Raw genomic sequence first — 22,674 nt, forward strand, 5'->3', positions numbered from 1 at the left:
CTTTGATTCAATTTTTACCAAGTAGAGAGGTTTCTAACCCGCAGGGACTACTTACTGCTCCCTCAACCAGCTTCAGGCAAAGCAGCTTCAACAGTTTACATATTCAGTCTTGCTAGTCCATGTGACTTCCTCTGAAGGTAATTAGGAGGACTGACACCAACCAGTATGTTCACACACTGTGACTTCCAGCAGAAAGCAGAGATAAGCAGGTATAGACAGTTAACATCTTTTGACAGACTGAGAGAGGCCTGTCCAAAGCTTGAGTGAGAAACAAACCAAGATAAAATCGCTTGCACCTTGGCATTTTCTAGAGAGAAGATACAACCAGCACATCCTAGCAGATTCAGATATGAAGGACATGGGGGGCACATGAGCAACAATAGAGACTGCCTTCCTTCTACCTCCACACCTGGGTTTGATTTGAACACCAAGGAAAACTCAACCCATTTTCAACATGTGAGTCAGTACATAAAGCCCACCTCACCTGGCTATTTCTGCTATCTCTGCTGTTTGTGCCATGAAGTTGAAGGGGTCGGGGTGGTCATCAAAATCTTCATCATCATCAGTTTCTCTGCCATTGTGCTTCTGCTTGCTCAGCCCAGAGCCACGTATCCTCGGTGTTTGTGTGGCTGTTGAAGTATGGGAGCGTTTGTGTTTAGGAGAGCTGTGATTTGAGCCATATTCCTCCTCCGAAGTGGAAGTGTAATCTGAACCCTGTGCTCTCCGCCTTGATGCTTATAAAAAATGAATTGGTTTCAGACCAAGGAAAGTAGTTAAGAGTAATGATAAAAGGGCAAAAAGTTAACACAAAACTAGCCCAAGAGCATAAGGGAAGGAGAGTTTCTGTGCAGATTTTAAGTTCAAGAGCATGTTCTCAGAGCTTCTTTCAGAGTTGAGCACTTTTATGGCTCCCATTCACAATACAAATTTGGAGTGGGAAATTCCAGTGGAAAAGCAAAATGATTGTGTTAACAACTCCATTGTACTAAATTATTACCAGACTTGTCTTTCCATGCACAGAAACTCTGCGAATAAGTAGCACACATTTCAAACTCCTCAAAGTCCCACAAAAGTCCTTTTCTAAAAAGAGCCCAATTTTCAAGCCTGCAGACACCTTTCCAATTAGCTCCAAATCCAAGCAAAGCAAAGGTGGTTTTGAGTGAAGAAGAGACTACAGTGCTTGGTGTTACTTTCAAGACTCCACACCCCCACATTCGCCTTCTGCCTGGCAATTCACAGTTAATGATACTCTACAAGAATCAGCGTTCACACAGTCAGGGCTGGCTCCAACCCCTGGAGTCAAGTGGAAGCTGCCCACTTATCCCAACCGGTTCTGCAGACCTTTAGACACGTAGGTACTCCTTGCATCAGAAGCACCAAGATGTCCTTATTTGAAAATTGGGCTCCTGATGTTTGCTGCTTCACTGTATTTTCTACGGATGCTGCTTCATTCCCTTCCATCCTTCCTTGGAGAATGAAGGCTCACCAAACACAGAGCCAGCTGAGCTATTTAAAATTACACCACCTAAAAGCTTCACTTTGTTGCCAAGATTATCATAACTCTGAACCAGTGCAAGCAAATTAAACCAGCCTCATAGATCATACAAACAGAAGTAATGTATTTGGCATACAAAATGCAGAAACTGTCATTACGATATAGTAAAAAAACCATTCCTATATATTGTTATCTCAGCTATAGCTATATAAATGTCTTGGTTTAGGATTAAAAAAATATATTCAGAAAAAAAAATGTGCTTGTATTCTAGCAGTACAGATTTTTAAATATTTTTTTATTTAGAAAAAACAAATGTTTAGAATCAAGAGGTCACCCTGCAATTGGACAGCATTTTTTAAATTAAGAGTTTGATTTTTGAATCCCTGTGCACCAAGGAAAATCAGTACCAATTCCCTCAGTGCCATTCAAGTTATACTAAATAAATAAATCACATACACAGAGGAAACAAGTCCTTAGCTTTCAGAATTGGTAACCTGGAGTATTCTGGTATTATCTGTGCGTTTCATATAAAGTTAATGTAGATGGCCCAAAAATCTACTGGCATTTCTCGTCCACGGTCAAATAGTTCATTTTGTTCCTCTGCTAGCAAAATTAACTAACTTTCTCCCACTGGTAGCGTTAGAAACTATTGTGATTAGCTAAACACTTTAAGAAATGCTTGAATAAATAAACCACACCTGCTTCCTGACCCCCAAGGCTTGACACTCAGTGCTTTCAAGGGTAATTGTATCATCCTCAAAAATGTCTTGATGGGACAGTGCAATAGTTCAGTTTATCAAGGTTTCAGTTTTGCTCCAGGAACAGGGTGCTAGGTGTTGATGCACTATAACAGCATTAGTATAGGAACATGCATGACACACTTGGCAGAGCACAAAGAAGCATGAAGGACATGAGTATGTTTAAGAGCTTGTGCAAAGCCCACAATCCCATCAAGGAATTAGGAGGTTAGTATTAAAAGCAACTAATTCAAAGAAAGGATTGGCATAATTTGTTCCAGCTATGCACAAGGAAAGGTGTTAGCATGCTGCTACAAAGCTCTAGAAATCAAAAACCAATTCATTTAAACTAAGAAACGGCCAACACTTATCATTTTTGTCCAAATGATTTGAAGTCTGTGGTCCAAAGGCAGAGGGAGTGCAAAGAGTGCCTCCTGCTTGGAAAACTCTGACCACGTTATTTTGTATTAAATTTGTTATTGTTTAACAAGAAATCAATAATAGCATCATCTCAAAACAGGCAAGAGAAGAGACTGTACATATTATTTTAGCTTATTCCCATTCATATTTACATGCATATACAAATGTGCAAGGCAAAAAAAAAAAAAATCATTAAAATAAAAGGGAAGCTGGATGCACTAAAACATTCAAATCAAAACACGCAGCAAATACCATTTTTAGCATGCAATAAAAATGAATAGTGCAAGGAGGGTAATTATTTCAATGACATAAAGGTATACAAAAAGGATACACCCAGAACTCAAAGGCTGCTTACAAAAACACAGATCTGGTGAAAACTGCATCCCTCTCAACAGGCCTGAGAAGCCTAGACAAAGGGGCTCTTTCCATTCCTTGCCCACCCCATTATTCCTAAAAAGCTAAGCAAACAGATCTGACTTGCCATATCCATGGTAGGTTGGAGTATGGGCACAAGCCAAGACTCAGACCAAAGGTATCAGGGACAATCTATGATTATCACTGACCATCTCAGGTGTTCATTTGCATTGTCCACACCATTTAATAGAAGACTAATTTCACTATGACAAATCTTGGTACTTCAAGGGTTTGTTGAGTGCACAGCTAGGGGGCAAGACACCCCCCAAACCTACTCTGCATAGGAAACACAACTGTGGACCTGCCTTACCTACGGCCAAAGTGAAGGAAAACACACAGCAAAGGGAATCTCGTGAGGCAACCAACATGCAGTGTTCAGCCCCACATCTGCATTTACAGGAAAAACAGGGGAACAGCCCTCAAAACACAAGGGTATTTATCTCTTGTTTTCCTGTTTCAGACACCTTACAAACTGCCACTTTGGACACCAGCTGTCATCAAAACCATAATAAGCTTTCTTGGAGCAAACTTTGACTCCTAGATGCTACTTTTTTTACTATTTTTATTTTTTTTTTAACAGAAAAGTATCTAACATGCTCATCCTCAAAAGGTAGCTGGCTGCTCAAAAGGCAAAGCCACTGAGTTAAAAAGATCAATATCTGTTTGCAATATCCACACAGACAACACCACAATAACAATAACATCACAAGAGATAGTCTGTTGTCTCCAAACCAACAAGAAAATTCAACCTCCACACTGCTCCTTAAAGCAGACTGCTGTACTCACCAACGCAGCACTTGTATTACTGAAACACCAATCTTTAGCCACCATGTGCAGCCTGTAAGTCAGAAAGAGGGGAATGGGGGAGAAACATAAAGCTTGATCACTTACTGGATGAGGAGGAATACTTGACACTGCTTGAACGGGTCCTGCTGAAAGGCTGCTTGGCAGAGGCAGCAGCTGCTGTTTTCCTCGCCGCAGCTCTCGCCTCCGAAGCACCCGTCTTGCGGTAGGAATCCACGCTCCGGCCCGAAAACCCCGTTGTCCTTGGCTGCGCCGTCTCTGAATCGCTGGGCACTGTAAATGAACCTGCCCGTTTTCTGGGCATGGCGAGGATATCGAGCCGAGAGAGCTTCTTTGTCTCCGTGGACTGCTTGGACCCCTGAGCAGTGGTGTCGGTGTTGGAGGATGTTTTGTCAGTATCGATGCACTCATTGTCCGAAGCATCTCCCAGACGGGCACGACGTAGTTTTGAGGCCCTCGTGGGCCGTGGGGTGGATAAACTGTTGGAGCGGGTGAGAACTTGCTGGATCTTCTGCACGTTCGAGGTGGTTTTGTTGGGGTCCTCCTTGGCAGCCTGAGCCTGAGTAGAAGGTTTCCTTCTGGGAACCGGCCGGTTTACCGAGTGCTCGTGGTCAGACACGACTGCTTCAGGAACCGGCAAGTAGGGCAGGCTCGAGCTTCTCTCATCATCTGTGAAGTCGAGGGACCCTCGAGGCCCAGCGCTCCGCTTCATCTGGAAGCGTTTGGTGGCCTCCGCGCGGTTTGGCGCCTCCGGTGCTTGTGTTTTCCGCTTCTCTGACAGCCTGTCCCGAGCGCTCGGCTGCCCACACTGGTCCTGGATGGATGGTGTGGAGGAAGACTTCTCCTTCTGCAAGCTCGCAACTGCATTGCGTTTTGGGGCGCCCGTCGGGACGTTTTTACCGCTCACCAAGCTGACTGTGCTTGCGGTGTCCACGTCTGAGTCTCCAGACAAGGAGTCCTCCAGCTGACCAGCAGTTTCTGAGGGCTCCAGCTGCTGGCTTTGACCAAGTAATTTGGCTTCCAGTGCTGCTAAGGCAGTTTCAGTGTCCTTAAGGAGAAGATGAGTCTCCTGACCAAAGTCCATACGGGTTGACCGAACAGCCTCTAAATCTTTAAGCAGAGGGTGACTTGAAATATGTGGGAGTTTGTTTTGAGAAACACCATTGCTTGATTTATCTTTGGTAAAACTTTCCTGTCTAACAAAAGATGACGTTTCCTTTCCTGCCACATTTTCCTGATCTTGAGGAAGAGTCTGATGAAGGGAAATAACCACTTTTCCGGACCCATTAATGTAAGCATTAACATCTTTGACAGGTGGCTTTCCAGGGACTGGTGTACCAGCAGACTTGAAGGAAAACTCCTGATCCTTGCTATCTTTGTCTGCTCGAGCATGGGACACACTCCGGGAGAGCTTGGAGGGAATCCCCATGTCATTGCTGTCATCACCAATGTAGAATGAAGCAGAAACTGGTTCACTTACAACTCTCACATTTGAAACCCGGGAGCCTCCCGGCTGCCGGCTCTCCAGTTTTGTGTCTTCCCCCATCTGCTCTAGCATTTTATTGTTCTCTTTGTATTTCCTGCCTTTTTCCATGCTGAAGCCATCATCAGATCTACTGGCATCACTGAGGCTATCTGGATCCAGGTCTTCTTGGATGAAGAGGCGGCTGCTGGGATCACCATAGGCTTCCACACAGTGGTCCTTCAGGACAGTTCTCTTGGTAACCTCTGAGTAGGACTCCTGGCAGACCAGGACTGTGGGTGTGGGACTGTCTGATTTATCACTTGGTGGGAGCTGGGGAAGAAGGCGTCTTGTCCTCAAGGGCACAGCATTTTCTGGTTCCCCAGGTTTTGGGGCTACAGTGCTTTCTGAAAAGAGTTAAGTGGACAAGAATCAACTGTTGTACAACTGTACCTTTTCTTTCTTTCTTTCTTTCTTTTTTTTTTTATTTATTTAGGAGGAGCTTGTACAATGCAGGGTCAAATTCATAAAAGCACTCACAAGACAACTCAGCTCTTATGTCATATGAACATCAATAGGACCTGGCTCCTACTTGGTCCCTCAGGTTTATCAATATAGACACTTAAGGAAAAAATATACATAATTCCTTGGCTGGATCAGAGTGCTCAACACCTTCCCTCTGACGAGATAGTATCCCAGATTCATTCTTCTATAATCTACTTCTCAGTACAGGCACATGCGTTTATAGGCTAACAGCTGGCATCAATCTACTATAAATCAGACTGTGGGAAGGAGATGAAAAGCCATCAGAAAAAAACACTGTAGTGATGCCATGTTTTAAGTACCATTCTACATAACATTTGACTAATAGATGACATTTTTCAGAATACAAGTTCTCATGTGATCATATCCCAAGAGCAAAGTCTCAGGAGAAAGACCCTGTAACAATCATGAAGATCTGAATTAGAGCTTACTGTGTCAGCATGGGCAGGTGTATGAATACGGACACATTTCATGGAAAGAGTGCTCTTGTTTCTCCCACGTTGTTGGCCAGGATTTCATATCTGATCCTGCCTTTGAATACCAGGATAACTGGTTATTTGACTATGGTAATATTTCAAACGCTCCGGGAGTCAGGTTCTCAAATAGTGTGAAAACAGTGGCAGTGACTTCTGGAACAAAGGTTTCCTCTAATGTTTATGGAGCCTATCACTCTTGATGGCATAACGACAAGTATTTCCAGTGAAAAGAAGGTGAAAATGTTTATAAAAGCCAACAAAGCACTGTCCTCCCTTACTCACATACTGACAGGACCAGGGGTTCTGTAAGCTGTCTTGCCAGATACATTGGGAGCCTGCTCTCCTCTCACTCCTCTTCTCCCCAGTTTTCCACAATAGTCTCCACACTTCAAACCAACCACCCAACAGCAAACTCAAAAGCAGCCTAAAATTATCAGCACAGATGAGCACAGGAGAAGCACACACAAAAAGCACAAGTCAGCAGTTAAGTTTAAGACAACTTGCAAAGGTCTTTCATCTGGCATCAGAAGGCTGTCTAAAGAATCACTGCTCAAGGGTAGCTAACACCCAAGGCCCTTACAATCTTTCTCCTTTCCCAGGTGCCCTTTGGTCATGTCCAATGTAACATTTAAGTACCTCCTGGACAACTCTGAAATGCAAACCAGAGGCTCTCTCCAGCTTTATTCCACTGGAAACAATTCACTCTTTCCTACCCATCCCCAAATACCTCAGCTAAACCAGACAATAAGCCACAGCCAGATGCACAGAAGCCCTTAATTCCTGCATTTCTTATCATCCTGCCTTAGATTCAGCCACCTTCAAAAAGCAATGTTAGGATGAGACTTACCTGCACCTCCATCACCCTGCCCAGAGACAGATCCAGCATCAGAGTAACTGTCTGCAAGGCTCGCCCACCTAGACACCCACTTCTGACTCCCTTGAGATGCAGCAGACATCTACAACATGGTGAGGAAGACAATGTCAGAAATGTGGCTTGTAAACTAAATCCCAGCCACAAAATATCTCCTCTCACACACACATTGTTCAGACTCCTCAAGAGGAAAAATCACTCTATACATCACATTTCCCTCCAGACAGAAAAAACATCCACACTTCCAGCATCCCAGCAAATCCACCTGGACTGCCCATACCTGCGCATCAGCCTGAGACCCACTCACAGCTTTTGAGGCAAATGCCTGGAGCAAGGGTGTCTTCTGACTAGTGCCATTTTCACTGATTAGATGCTGATGAGAACCAGAGTCGTCTTTTTCACCTTTAATTATTGGTCTAAAGGCTGAAGAGATTCTGGAAAATTCAGGTGACTCAAGAACACCAAAAACCTGCAAAGATGTTTGCATGAGAAGGGTCAAAACCCTAAAAAACAGGAAAATATTAGCCCAAAACCCAAACCCATGAATCATTAGTTGCACACAAACGATGATCCCACAGGGTAAGAAATACTTGCCAACATTTCCATACAGGCTATTATAAGCAAATAATTTTCTTCTCTATTCCACAGCAGCAGCTTTAAATACACTTACTCACAGAATCCCACTCACACCCACCTTTTCTCTCACCATCATTATTTCAGTGTGTTGCCTTTGGGTTGTAGCTTTCACTGAAAATTAGTCTCTTTTCTGCCCTGAGACATTTAGGATGAGTATCAGGAAAGCTATTTACCAGCTAATTCATAGAGAATTAGAAAAAATTGGGAAAGCTCCATCTCTAGGGTGTTTCATAGACTGAAACAGCAAGTGGGCTGAGCAAAGCCGCCTTGCACTGCCACATGAGGACTTGGGGAAGGATGCATCTCAGAGAGGAGTGTTTGAGCTTGCTGGCCAGATGCCCTCTGGAGTTAAACAGGTATTCCTGGGCAGGTCACTAAGATCCATGCCATATTTCTCCCTCCTGTCTACAACCAATTCAGAGGAAGATGCCACCATGTATGGTATCTATGTTGGGCTGAGATAAGCATAAAGTTCTCTATTCTCAGTTCTATTAAAAAAAATAAATGTGCGCATGCGATGGTGGGGGAATAAAAAGTGGAGTCACCTCAAAGCCTCAGCAAGTCCAGAAGTCCTATCTTTCTTCCTGGACAGAAACAGTGAGGGGTCCACCTATTATTTATTTCTCAAGTGGCACGTCTGCACTGCACCAGGTCTATGTCAGAGTCAGGCAGAGAACTTGGCCAGCTTGCTTGCCCGAGAGTAACACAGCTTCCAGGACTACTCAGCAGAAATAATTGTATTTCCCCACCAGAACAATTAACCATCTAATGTCAGGAGTAGGACCTTGCTGTGGTTTAAACACCCTGCCCTAGAAGCTTCCGATGACATTTTAAACAAGATGTAAGGAACTAATGTAACAAATAAACAAGAGAGGGAAGCTAGATTTACACTCACAGAACTGTATACAAAGTTCTAAAGCCAGGATCTATTAAGTCTTCCTTTAAACCTTACCATCCTACTGCCTACACTTCACTAAATCTTCATAGCAACTTGCCAGTTTTGTTTTTATAATAGACCGCAGATGAAAGTTAAACCTGAAAATCAGTCAGCCTTTGGTTTGCCCTGCAGCTGCTTAGTTGGGCGGGTTTTTTTTTTTCCAAGCCTCTCCCTCCTCTCTGGAGTTTTGTTTTTAGGCTATGATTCAGTTTGCAAAATCCAAACAAGTATAGCTCCACCTAGGATTACCTCTGCCCTACACCACACCCTTCACTATCTCAACTAGCTGCCACTTGCCTTGCCAGCAAGCACTTGCCTTTTAACCAAGAACAGCCAAATACAGAACCACCAACCACTAAGGCTTGTGAAGGATCAAGAGCACCACCAGCCCTTGGCCTACATTTCCTTTGGCCTACCATGGGCTGCTGTGTCAGTGATGGGTGCAGCTCCTGTCTTCCTAACAGTGGGCAGCAGGTGATAAAAAGAAGAGGCAGAGGTTTGGGAGCAGTCCGAGAGAGCAGAGCTCCTCCCAGCCACAGCTCTCAGCAGGATCAGCCTGATCTTTATTCCTGCTGTTGCCTTTCCTCAAAACAGATGGCAAGCCCACTCTTACACTTTTACATCCAAATCCCATTTTTGGAAGCAAGGCAGCTCTTTGCTGTAAGCTTGCCTTGCCTTTTTGCACATTGCAGGCTTTTTGTTTGTTGCTTCGTTTGTTTTCTTTAGGTCCATTTTTTTCAAGGCCTGTCCCATCATCCAACACACATCATCCAAGATTATTTTCCTCGGCCTAACCATACACCTCCACCCGGTTCAAAAGGGAGCAGTTCTTCATGGCAACAGCTAGTGGAGTTAGGACTATCAGTACAAGGTACACAAACCAAGCCTTCATCCCTTAGATTGCTGCCCAAGCCCAGAGAAGCAGGATTTACCTGATCTATCATTTTTCGCGCTTCCTCCACCTCTTTATCCTGTGACTCTGTCTCAATGGTGTATGTGCCTGTCTCGCTTACGCTGTCTTCCTCATCATTCCTCCTGCCCTGGGCAGTCTTCACTTCAGGAGGTGGTGCAGAGGTAGACTCTGGTTCTGACGATACAACCACACGTGGAGCTACCGGCATGGGCAGAGCTGCCGGTTTCTCAGTGCTTGGCTTCCCAGACTGAGCAGTCTCTCTCAAGTACTCAGCCATAAAATCCTGAGCCATTTTAGACTTCCTCCCAACACTCCCATAAGTTTTGGTTGATGTTCTGGATGCAGAAGAGGACGAAGAGTTGATCCGATCCTCCGTCTTCTCCCTCTTGAAGGAGCTAGTTCTTTGGGTCCCAGAGGAGCTGTTATTGGGTTTGCCCGCCTGGGTCCCGAGGTGGGGCGGTGGCACCGCATTTCCCAGCTTCTCTGCCGGCACCGCGTTCTTGCGCTTCTCAACCTTGGTCTTCAGCCCGGGATCGGTGTCGCTCTGGGAGGAGTGAGCGCTGTGTGTGAAGGACTGTGACCGCTTCTTCCGTGGCGTGTCCTCGAAGAACTCGATGACGAAGGCCTGCTTGTTGTGCAGCATCTCGTGGGGATCGCGCCTCATCTGGCGCTGCAGCCTCGTTTGCTCTGTTGCACGTTCGCTGCCGCTCGTCTCCTTCTCTGCCTTGGGTGCCACGGGGTCTTCGGAGTCACTCTGCGTCCCGTCCTCGTGCCTATTGCCTGGAAACAAGGTATGTAGATTTGACTTTCCTACTCACAGTTGCTGTGACCCCGTCATTACCTCCCAGTTGAAATTCATCATTTCAGTTAAACAAACAAACAAAAAAAATCTTATAGGAGTAGACATCTCCAAAGACACCAGCTGATGTACACAGGGATTACATCCCACCAGAGGAAATAAAAGAGAAGGCAGCTGTCTCCTGACCCTACCTTTCACAACTGGCTGGCTACCAAGTTACTAAAAAACAATTCAAGAAATCATTTCATCCCCAAGGATTCCAATTTTGTAAAGATTATTATTTTAGATACCTAATGCTTTGTTTCTTTTTTTCACACTTCAATAAAAATGATGTTATTTTGCCATTCTGCACAATTACTGCAGTCCAAGACCACCTCATTAGGCTGTCTCTGTCACAGAGCAGAAATATCTCTGTAAGATCAGTAAATAAACCCCATGTACTGCATCCCATGAAATACAATCCCCAGGACAGAACACCAGATGAGTGTGTTAAGAGTACATGCACCTCTGAGCACCCACATAACGCCCCCGCTGCATGAGACAAATAACCAGTGGCTAACAGGAAAGTGAATTTGCAGGATTCTTTCCTTTTCTGAAGATTTAAGAACACCGCCATGATACCCCATGAGTTACACCATCCTATCACCAGCCAAGCAAAGGTTAAATCATTACTTGGAGTACACTATGCTTAAAGTTTGTAAATATTTTAACTTATGTTAGCGACAACCACATTTACAACCTTATCAATGCATTGGTTATGCCTGCCCCTCAGCACCTTAGTTCAGGACTCCAAGAAAGTAAGTTAAAGTAAAACAAAAAGTTAAAAGTAAAAAAAAACCAAAAAAACAAACCTTTTTTTGGAGAAGGGAACGGGTGTGAAGGCACACAACACGATTCAGTCAACGACCAGGAACCTGTCATCAGGAGAACGGGGAAAGAGGTCTCTGCGCTCTAGACTGTAATATGCAGCAAGATATACTGGCTAAAATACCACGTGTTCGAAAGAAAAACTGCTCAAACCTACTTTGCAAGTTCTCCAGACACATGGGTGAAGACCATTTATTACCTCAAGTTAGCTGTGAAAGATTAGAATTTAATACAAGATCCATTCAACCCAGGAGTCAGTCCTCTTAAGAGTTTCCTAACACCCTGATGAAGGAAGCCAGCAAACTTTGCATTGTGTCCTGAGGGCTGATAAGGTTCGTCCTTAGAAGGGAAAATTCTTAAATTAAAGGGTCTTGGCTAAAAACTCTGCTGAATACAAAACACTAGAGGAGACACAGAAAAACACCCACTGTATCCACAGATAGCCTAGCAAAACACTATATCCTTCCAAGCTGCTAAAGCCTAATCTCTCTAGTCTTACCAGGCTTTACATTCACAATGTAGCTCCTGAAAGTGAATACATGTAATGTAGACAGAATAAATGTGAACCCCAACAGCAAGCATCTCTGATCCTAAAGACTGAAACCTGGCAGGCAGCCAGCAGTAGCCTCCAAGACATCTTCAAAATTATCCCTGCCAGAAGAACATGTTACACAGCTATCGCAGATTAATGACACCCTGTCCTCTGCCAAAACACAGGTAGATAAACTCCTCAGGCCACCAACATTGTAGTTTTAATGTCAAATGTCCAAAGAGTTGATTTCTTGATATGCAAATTATGCATTAAATTATCTCAGTTTCTTTCCATGCCTTATGGAAGACTCAAGTGCAGTCTATCTGGTATTCTTATGCATCACTCAGGAAAATCCTAGGATGAGCAGCAGCTCACTAACTCTGGCTTTGCTCAAGAGGGAAGAGCAAATTTACTGGAGCACAGTTCTATCCCTGACAACCTTCTCCAGCAAGTCAACAAAATCCAGTCTCACAATATGAAACAGAAAACAAACACTTACCCACAAAAAACACCCCAAGCCCTCTATCACATAGTCACAGTAGACTGCGAATAAAACCCTAAATAATCAGGCAATGCACCTCGATACTGTCCCTCACTGGGCAGAACTGGAAACTCGCAATGACAAGAGAACAATGACACAATGACAAGAGAATTCCAGCTGAATTTCCATGCTGTGTCAAACCCCAGGGCTGGATAAGCCATAGGATTCTCAGAAAACATACACAAAACAGCAAGATGGAGGTACAACAAGTAAAACTCTTCAAATTATGAGGAGTTTTTTCCAACAGGTCTGGCTAACTTCAATGACTTCATCAGTTAAAGCTCCAGTTCAGAATGATAGCTTTTCCAGAGGCCTTCACAAGGCAGTGAGAATGCAGGAATCAGTAGTCTCCTCCTAGCTATTCAATGTGTGGCCCAAGAGAAACACACAAGCAAGGTCAAAACTTGCAAAATACATTCAAAGTCACGTGAGAACCATATGAGTTCATCGTACCAGCTGCACTAAGAACTTGGCTCCAAACTACACTTCAGACCTTTGAAAGAACACCTGAAGAATTCCTCACAGTGACACATTTAACAGGACACAGGTCCACAAAACCTCATTTTCCAGCAGAACAGGATTTCACCAAAGCTTTAGTTTAAGAGAAGAAACCATCTTCTACAAGTACAATTTCCTTCACTGGTGATCATGTATATCTTAACTATGTCACCAGCTTCCATGTCATTATAGCCGTAAGGATGATGACACTTAGCTCCTTCGCAAGCTAAAAAGAAAAGTCATTCCTCAGCTAGAAAAAGCCAAGAGAAGAAAATCCATTGTGTTTACTAGCCTACATGACCACATGAAAATTATTTTAGACATTTAAAAATCAAAATCCTTTTTTTCAATCATTGTTACTGCTGAGCTGGCATTACAGGTATAGAGGAACCAGATTAGAGTGCCCCCAGGACGGCATCACACATGACTTCAGGGCCAGGTGAAGAACCATATTCAAAGCCAATAACAAAGAAGTATTTTTGTCTTGCAAAAGTGGAGCAGAGATAATTCAGTCCAGTTCTACCTGGCAGAGTAAGAACTTTCCCCTCTTAGTATGCCACATTTGCACAGCCACCAGAGAACTGTGTCTACATGACAAGACATTCACTCACCTTTAAGTGTTCTCACATGAACTGGCAGGTCACTCTTTGTACTGTACACATCGTCTACTGGAGACTGCCTTCTCATCAAGCTTGGGTCATTCTGGACAAGCCAGTCTGCCACTTTGCTCTCTGCTGACATCATTTCTGTATGAGCTGGTTCCTTACTATAGGGTCTTCTCTGTCTGAGTGAAAATTTAGTTATGTGGTCTTTTATCTTTATTTTACCAGGGGTACCATCATCAAATTCAATGGTGAAAGAGGCATGACTTTGTACAACAGGGGCTACGACAGCATCAACATCCTTTGTTGGGATCTCATGGACCTGTGTTTCTGGAGATTTGGATGGCTGCTGAAATTCTTTAGTTGGAATCTCAAAGTAACTTGGCTCCCTCCGGAAGGAAAAGACAGACTGTTCTTGGGCATCTCTATAAGCAGATATATTACCATTCAGTTCCTCTTCATGTTGGGCTATCTCCTTCGATCTTTCTACAAAAGGAGGGGGAAAAAAAATTTAAAATCAACAAAACCTTAAGTTTAATCCATTTCAGCTAATGTTTGTAAAGAAGAAAAAAAAAGTTCAGTTTTAGATAGTTTTGTGCTCATCACTTAGCTCAGTGCTTACTGTACTGCTGCAGTCTGACCAATATGTTATATTCACTTTGTCCTTCCTGTCACTGCTTCCCAAAGAGGGAGCTGAGCACATACACATGCACCATTGAATGTTTTGGCAGGACCATTGTGGTTGGTGGCATTTGAAGATTTCTGTATGCCTGGGCTGATGTAGAAGGAAGATAACCCATTTCACTTTGCTGAATTAACTTACATGCACACTTGCTCAACTTTCTACAGTTCAAAGGAAAAGAGTGTGCAAATCTAATCACAGCTACGTTTTTGCTGAATCAAAGCCTAATTCTGTAACATCACAAGGGATAAAACTTCATTTTTTCAGTAGTACTCAAGTGAGTACTTCCTTTATTTCAGCCTTTTATGAAGGCTTTTATTACTACCCCTCTTTGCTGCATCAAAAAAACCCACAACTTCTTTGTGCAGTCAAGCATACACTTGATCGAAACACCAGGTTTACTGCACAAATGAAAAAAGATCTTCCATGCTTACAGATTCACAGCAAAAGGAATGGTAACACTAAATGGCTTCCAAGGATGATGAGGCAAGAAACAGATTTCTTCCACATCAGTCAAATCCAATCAATGCATCAGCTCTTAAAGTGCCTCTCAGGAAACTCCTCGGAGACACAGTGGATGGTTTATTCAGGTGGGCTGCATATAATCAGAGCTACACCACTGCTGTTTGACTAGTGAGGTTAGTGAGGCCTTTCTTATATGTACTGAATTATTCCTCAACTGCTGTTTCTAACTTTCAAATATTTTAGGGGAAACGTTTTAATTTTCTCTTATTCCGGTTTCATTGGCAGCAGCCTACACATACAAATGTGTGAATACAAGTAGAAAAAAGATGATAATTAGAGACTTCACACAGTAAAGAAAAAGATATGTAAAAATTTTGTCCCTTTCCCATCTTCTCCAACCCCAAATCACCTCCATTACCTGAGTAATGTTCCTCTTGCCTTCTGTCCTCCTTGTTATTTGCATCATCTTCCCCCCACCAGGAGGGCTGCCCATACAGAGGGGTGCGGTAAGTATTGGTCTCTAGGAAGAGGATAAGCAAATACTTTTACACAGAAAATATCAATTTACCAGGTTCACAGAAGTAAACCACACACCAAAATGAAAGAACAGCAGAGTCAGATGAGATCATGTACCTCTTACACTACACTTTTAACAGCAGCAAATTATACATGATAATTGCTATTTTGAGGCTTTTCTTTTTTCTTCCTTTTTTCTTTTTTTACATTCTGCTGCAAGATGCTGACTCCACCTCCCTGTGCTGATTTTCATAGCTGCAGTTCCCAAATACTGACTCTTCTTCTTAGCCTCATTATACACAGGAAGTGGGAGATTCTTTGCAAGACAGACTGCAAAATGCCAACCACAAAACTGTCAGCAACTCATCTGCAATCCAGGTGAAAATCAGACTTTTGTCCTGATTCTAAGTGAGAAGATTTTAGCTTTGCCCTTTCTTACTCCACCATGTACTTGGATGGTGTGAAGCCAGGGATTTTTTCCCAACTATTCACCACTCCCACTCTAAGCGACACATATCCCACAGCAGGAAATTCTTGAAGTGTTACAAATTTTGAAAAAGTGGTAAAACAGTCCTCTTTACACATACATAAAGAAGAAGTAAGCTCCTGCTCTGAAAAGCTTGCAGTAAACAAAGTGGATTCCAGAGTCACTGCAGGACAGAGGTTTTTCGCATGGATGAGCTTCCCCTAGAAGAGCCCAGACTTACCATTTTCTCACTCAAAGAGCACTCACTGAAAGATCAGGGCTTACTTACAACTGGTACCCACAGGAGCTAATCTACTGCTTCTTGTTTTGTCTCCCACAAGACAGGACTGTGTTTGGCAGTGCCTTGGGCTGCTGCTGTTTATGCAACAAGCAAAAAGCATACAACTCCATTTATGTGTGGTATAGTTATAATTACGTTTTTATAATAGTTTAAGAGAAGCAAATAAAGTAGCTTTTGTTCTTTCATCTAGAGGTGATAGAGACAAAAGGATAGGCCAGGGGCTGAGGTTAAGCTCCAGCTTTATTAGCTGCTTCTGCCTCTACCCCTAAGAGCCATCAGATCGTGGCTTTTCTGGTCATGTCTTAAAGCCTGGCTCCAGCTACAGAGTTGTACCCAGGCTCCCACTGCCAGCTGCTGCTCACTCAGCTTGTGGTTTTAGAAGCACACACTGCCCTGTGTAAAGCAGCCCTCAAACAGCCCTGCAATTCTGCATTCCCTACTTGAATAAGAGTCATGACAGAAAGTAGTCATTAGCATAAGGGAAGCTGGGAGAGGAAGGCAAATCAAATAATTCAAAGAAATAAGAAGGCTAATTTTATGCTGCTGTTTCTACAGCTACACAGAACCATTGGCCACTACTTCAGATGTTTTTTTCTTTCTAGAATAATTCCAGAGATATATGAGCTCATACACTGACAGTTCACTGGCAAATCTTTTTCTTTGCAGATGCAGTCCACAGGCCCTTTTCAAGAGATCAGTTTTGTGTTTCAAAGTTAACCATGCTGCCTTCCTTCACATTGAGGATCAAAGAGGCTGAAAGTATCACTCTCCTTTCTGCCTAAAGTGAGTGGAAGATAAGCTATGTTCCCATTATGTAGGTGGTGTTTGAAAGTTCAAAGAAGGAAACATTTCTCACCATGAATAGATTGGAATTGTCAAGCAATGCACTTCATAACTGAGGATGGGTAAACCACTCTAGGGAGAGGGGAAAAAAAAAATACAAGAAAAAAACAAAACCAAACCCACCTATTTACAAGCCTGTCAATTAACAGAGCCACCCAAACGTAGGGTTTGGTCTCTCCTGGGCTGAGACCTTGTCACACAATCTAGCAGAAAGCTACAAACCCCTCTTCATGCTATGACTTGACCACTAGCCCCCCAGCTCAGTCACACAGGATCTTGCTCTACCAACATCTAGCACTTATTTTGGGCACACACTGCAATGTATTATCACCCTCTGAAGTGTATTATTGGTTAGGTTGATGGGCACGAGGCAGTCAGGGCCAGGTGGAGAACTGACAATTAACATTTCCACTGAGCCTTCTGAGTAACATTCTCAGGTGGCAGACACCCTCATTCTCAGCTACTGCTCAAAGGGGCCAGATTCTGAGCCAGAGTAAAATTTCAGAAGAGCTACATGAATTTGGTGCCCTACTCATGTCAGAAGCTTCTGTCACTTCTAATTTGCCAGCACAACTGACCTGACACCCCTCCCTGCTCCAGCTCTAACACAATAATATTCCACAGAAAGGGGAGGAGAAAAGAAAGGCACATTAGGAAGAGAGCTCAACCAGATGGCTGTGACAGAAGTGGGCCAGGGAACAGATACATATGCAGTTGTGCCAGGGGGCTTTGCTCTTCACCAGCTGGGATGCATCTTGAGTAGCAACCTCAATCTGGACCTGCTGCATCCTGAGAGGTACATCTGCCTGCATCCCAACAAGCACATCTCCCTGAAGCCACCACCTGCCTCTTACATTTCAGTGTAAGATGGAAGCTTTTGCAAGAGCAGAGACTCCTGACTTGCCCAAGTCAGCACTGAAGCAAGGAGCACCAATGAAATCTAACTGCTCACTCATTTTAATGACCTGAGACTTCTTCCAATTGATGGCAGATCATTACCACTTCTCTCCACTCCGTGCCAGGCTGCCCAGGTGGCACCAATTCATTTAGACATATTTCTTAGCTTATCAGTTCAGGTGGGTGGACTGAAAACCATCCTTTTAGATAACTGAACTGAGGTCAGCACAAGCATTCAGCCAGATAATACTGAGCTACTGGTGACTCTGTAATAAAGAGAAGACAACTGACAGGCAGGTTTTACTTCTGGATTTCAGTCTTTGAGTCAGTCACTCAAAAATATTTAAAAATTAAGGCTGTTTCAGCACAAACAAGACTGGACCATTTGTTTAACATGTCTGACAAGAACATGACCTATTAAATCAATACAGGGCTACTGATCACCTGAAGGAGAGGCACCCAAATGAGAAAATGAAACATGTCAATTCACAGGATGTATTTATGGAGGAGTGAATCACCCGGAACAATACAAGGATAGGACCAAAAATATAGTCCAGGTGATGAATGGGAAAGGAAAAAGTCTGCATTAATGCTTCTTTCTATCAGCCAGTGGGCAGAAGAGTTTTAGTGATAGGCATGCAGCTCCCACTCCAGTCTGACTTCCCCTGAAGGTATCTATACCCTGCAGTCAAGATAGAACTGAGGGCTGCACTTAGTCCAGATCCTCAAAAAGCTTCAAACCATCACGAGACAGAAAGAAATGGCAAATATCTTTGCTGACAGAAGCACATGCAGATTTAAAGCTGTCTACTGCAAGTCATAACAAAAGCATAAAAAATCTAGCTTGCTTTAGTTTGAACTGGTTTTGATTCATTATTAATAACAATAGGTACATCTTCAGAAAATGCAGACTAGGCTTCTTACAGCAGAGGCCTTGGTGGAAAAAAAATATGATCTAGCTATAACATTTTAAAATTATTTCCTTATATCTCTTCTTTTTAACTCCTCTGCAAAACAATTAATTCAGGCTTAGTAGGAATAACCATAAAGCAATTCTCTGACTCTTTGCTACATAATTTATTTCACATATGTGTGGCAAACCTAAGCCCTGGTCTTTGCACCTGCTGTGAACATACACAGATTCTAGGGGCTTTCAAATCAGGCTGATAATCACAAATTAATTGGTATCAATTGCATCATCAAACCTTTAACATGATGCAGGTACCACCACCCTAGTTCAGACGCAAAGCAGATACACAACTAAATTAAAGGCTAGGATAGAGCTGTGTGTTTAAATAGCTATTACCATGATCTCATGGGAAAAACAGCCAAAGACCATGGAAACCACAACTGGGCACAACTCCCACTGCGTCTGTCCAAGCTGCCTGCTGACCTCAGCCCTGGACACCAACAAGAGTTTCAAGTCAGCCACTCTGCTGAGAGGACTCCCTGATGACATGGATGCTAACCTGGCAAGCAAGCCTGTTTCACAGATCCTGGGAGAAGCTTAAGTCCTCTTCTTGCAGCTGGTGATGTCTATTTCAGTTGGATGCTGCAGGCAGCCTCCACCCCTGCAAACTCAGGCCTGAAGCAGTTATACAGGAGTTAGTCATCAGTTTTGGCATTATCTAGGCCCATCATGCTGTGAGGGCTTTAAAAAAAATTTTAAAAATAAGATCAGCCTGGGGATTAACTAGGTGTTGAGAAGAGAAGACCTCAAAGTAGCTTATCTCATCCAATACCTTAACTCAGGTAGCAACAGATGGAGATTGTGACAGTCATAAAATCTGCTCAGTTCAAGGCTGTACCTGGTCTCCTGATCACTTAAGGCTTTAAACATGAGAGCTGATGGCTATTTTTAGCATTAACTGGCTGAACTGTGGACACTTTTCTTACTGATATCCATATCTAACCCAAGGGGTTTACCAAGCTCCTTGCCTCTGACATTTTCCAGAGGCTGATCATCTTCTGCTTACAGAAAACATACACCCAAAAGCTGCAAGTTAACAGCATAAAGACTAAATGGCTGAGCTGTTTCCTATTCACTCTTCTGGATCTCTTTATCCTCAGCCCCTCTCACCTCCTCCCACTTCTAAGCAGCTCTAATTGCTCACATTGTTTTGTTAAACCTCCTCCCTGAAAGCTTCCCTCTGCCTCTTTTTCCACCCGGACCCTGGGAAGCGATCATTCTAAAGGCTTTTGTTATCCCAGACCTTGCTTTAATTAGTCAATGCAAATTCCTAAATACCTACGGGCTTAGCGAAAGAGCTCTTTCCCCAAAGCCTCTTTCTGCTGCCTCTAAGCAAGCCCACTCCCCATAAGAATACTACATTCTTCTTTCCACTAATCATTTTAAATTGCTGCCACTCCTCCGAGCAACCAAGGAGAAACTGTGCATGTGTGCAGCTGAAGACAAGGTGAATTAGTCACATCGTAGATGAAAAAGGGACCCACTGATCATTCCACTCACGTGATGGAGATGCTTTCTGGAGAGCCAGGCACTGGTGTAATTCTCAGACTCCTTCCCTTGCTTCCACAGGCTACAGCCCAATCCAATGAAACACTTCACACAAAGCATCTCGAATTCCTCCATCTCTCAGTTAGCAGCACTACACAGATGTTTTTTCATATCTGTCTGTCACTTCCACTTTATATTTCAGCACTGGCCTCCAGTAAGTACTCACAGCCCTTTTTGCCTTAGACCTATGTTGCTAGGTGCCCACTAATGATGACGGAAACAGAACGTGCGTCTGTGAACCACAAGGTAGAGAAATGGGGCACCTTGCTGAAGAGTCACTCAACGTCCTGACTTTGAAGATGTTCCAAATCTCAACCGCTTATGCTATGTAGGTTAAAACCAACCAGTGCTTATTTTGGAAGGTGACAAGAATAAAAACGAGATTGTTCATGCAACCAGGTAGCAGAAAATGCAACCTGGCTCCTTCTACTGCCAAACTGGACCAGCTACTGGCAATGCTTTTCAAGAACCCCACACCCTTTGCAAAGTAGCTGGAGAGCCCTCCCCCCCCAAATGAGGTTCACCTCTTCTCACCTTCCAAGGTGTCACAGTTAATCACTACAATTTCATTCCTTGAGCAGCTGAAAGCTTGGGAGGCAAAGTCACAAATGCCACATCCATAGGGCAGGGCAACATACAAAGACAGCTAAAGGAACACAAAGCAAGGTTTCACAGTGCAGAAAATGTAAGCTGGGCATGAGGGTATGTAAGCACGTGCCTTTATGCACAGCTGGAGGCACTGGACAAGAGGAGGGAGAAATATTACACTGTTTTAGGACACTGTGTCAGCTTAGAGGGATTTTCATAAAGACAGTAGATGGGAGATTAAGGTCAGTCAACCCACTCCAATCATGTAGCCTTAACAGATTTACCCAAAGTTGTACACATTTCTAGAAAGCTGCTATATCTCTGTCACCTCACCCAGGGTGCTGTCTCACTCTTATTTGGCCATCCTCTGCTCTCCATTCACCTCCCTGCTGCTTCCTTCAACAGACCCAGTGGGCAGCCTCACTGCTAACCCAAAAGCTTTCCAATCTGCCAGCCTGGTGCCACAAGACCACTGTTGGCAGTCATCTGTCACTGGCAAGCTTAAAAAGCATTATTTGCTCTTCTGTGCACCATCAAGCTCTGGAAGGCCACCAACCTATATCTGAACAGAACAAGGGAAGACCTGCCAGGACAACACATAGAGGAGGTCAGAAGTTTATCTGAGTGGCACAGTGTCATCTGAGTGCTGGCAAAGTCTTGGCCCAGCATGGTGGGAAACAGGGAGGAAGCAGGTAGGACAAAGTGTCTTTAAAAGAAAGCAACAGTGGGTAAAAAAAATGGAGAACACAAGGATTTTTTCAAATGGAAAAGACTTACAGCCAGAAAACAGTGAACATGAAGCAAATGTCTCCCAGTTTTGGCCATCTGTTTCAATCCCACTTAGAGGCATGTTAAGAAATACAGCAATTTAAGGCCATACAGGGCTTTTTGAAAAAAAATGCTTGCTACTGCTCTGCCTGCCTGCCAGCACTGTGCCAGAGCAGCCATGCATTTTGCACTCTGAGTCACCATCTCTGTTCAAATACCAGCTCACGATTAGGAAATTAAAAATAGACCAGACAGGTGCCAAAGAACTTACCAAACCTGCTCAACCCACAAGGCTCTCCATTGCACACACTCACAGCAAAACAAGGCATGCATAAGCCATCATGTCAGCTGTTTGTTTTTCTTTGGAGGCTGAATCTCCAAAAACTGAAATTCTGAGTCTGAAATACTCAGGAGGTTTAGAAAGATGATCCTTCTGGAACTACTCCTAGATGTAACCCAGCCACTGTACTTGATTCTGACCCTGTGCAGGGATCAAGCTGCACTTTGTTCTGAATCTTGATTAACTGGTTCCAGAGCAAGTACCTGTAATTGCTTTCCTCTCTCCTTTCTCCAGCTTCCCTTGTGGGGACTCAGTGTAGACACCTTGCTCTATGGGCTGCTCTGCCCTCTTCAATGCTGTGCCTTTGTAATTCATCTGAAGTTGGCTGGTGTACTTCTCATGCTGGAGAGACACAAGCAAGAGTTGCAGGGTGCCCATGTAACCTGTGTGCTAGCACATGGAGAAGATAAACCACCCCTCCCCACAAACACAAATACTGTAGCTATGCTCTGCAATAAAAAGAAGGCATACACAATAGGAGGCTATGGAAAAGCAAAATGCCAGCTGAGGGGGTTTCAAATACCCATTTTGGAAGATATTAAGTGACAATTCTAGTCTATGTGAAGGCAACTGTGACTTAGGTCTGCAAAATAACTAACTAGGAAACCCTTTAAAGACTAAACTGAGAAGAATCAGAACTTAGGCTATTTTCCATTCAGGATTCAAATCCTGAAATCTCCTTTATTCTTAAAACAACAGGATAAATTCCTTCAGGGCACTCATCTGCATTATCTCAGTTTTTC

The 22,674-nt window shown here is 43.5% G+C and overlaps 1 protein-coding gene across 5 annotated transcripts in view; it reads right to left on the reverse strand.

Annotated features, from left to right (window-relative positions):
• Positions 1-22,674, reverse strand: part of CEP170B (centrosomal protein 170B) — a 57,877-nt gene that overhangs the window by 14,687 nt on the left and 20,516 nt on the right. For 2 of the 5 annotated variants that reach the window (XM_071745399.1, XM_071745402.1), the window contains 9 exons: positions 22,135-22,273; positions 15,113-15,214; positions 13,557-14,033; positions 11,359-11,421; positions 9,728-10,488; positions 7,503-7,691; positions 7,199-7,307; positions 3,958-5,739; positions 485-734 (listed from right to left, as the gene is read on the reverse strand). In XM_071745399.1, the coding sequence (XP_071601500.1) occupies positions 485-734; positions 3,958-5,739; positions 7,199-7,307; positions 7,503-7,691; positions 9,728-10,488; positions 11,359-11,421; positions 13,557-14,033; positions 15,113-15,214; positions 22,135-22,273 (3,872 nt within the window). The remainder of the gene's footprint in view (positions 1-484; positions 735-3,957; positions 5,740-7,198; positions 7,308-7,502; positions 7,692-9,727; positions 10,489-11,358; positions 11,422-13,556; positions 14,034-15,112; positions 15,215-22,134; positions 22,274-22,674) is intronic. The other 3 variants (XM_071745403.1, XM_071745401.1, XM_071745400.1) reach the window with 2 other exon arrangements.

The sequence above is a fragment of the Heliangelus exortis genome, chromosome 5 (assembly GCF_036169615.1).
Source record: "Heliangelus exortis chromosome 5, bHelExo1.hap1, whole genome shotgun sequence".
NCBI classification, from domain to species: domain Eukaryota; kingdom Metazoa; phylum Chordata; class Aves; order Apodiformes; family Trochilidae; genus Heliangelus; species Heliangelus exortis.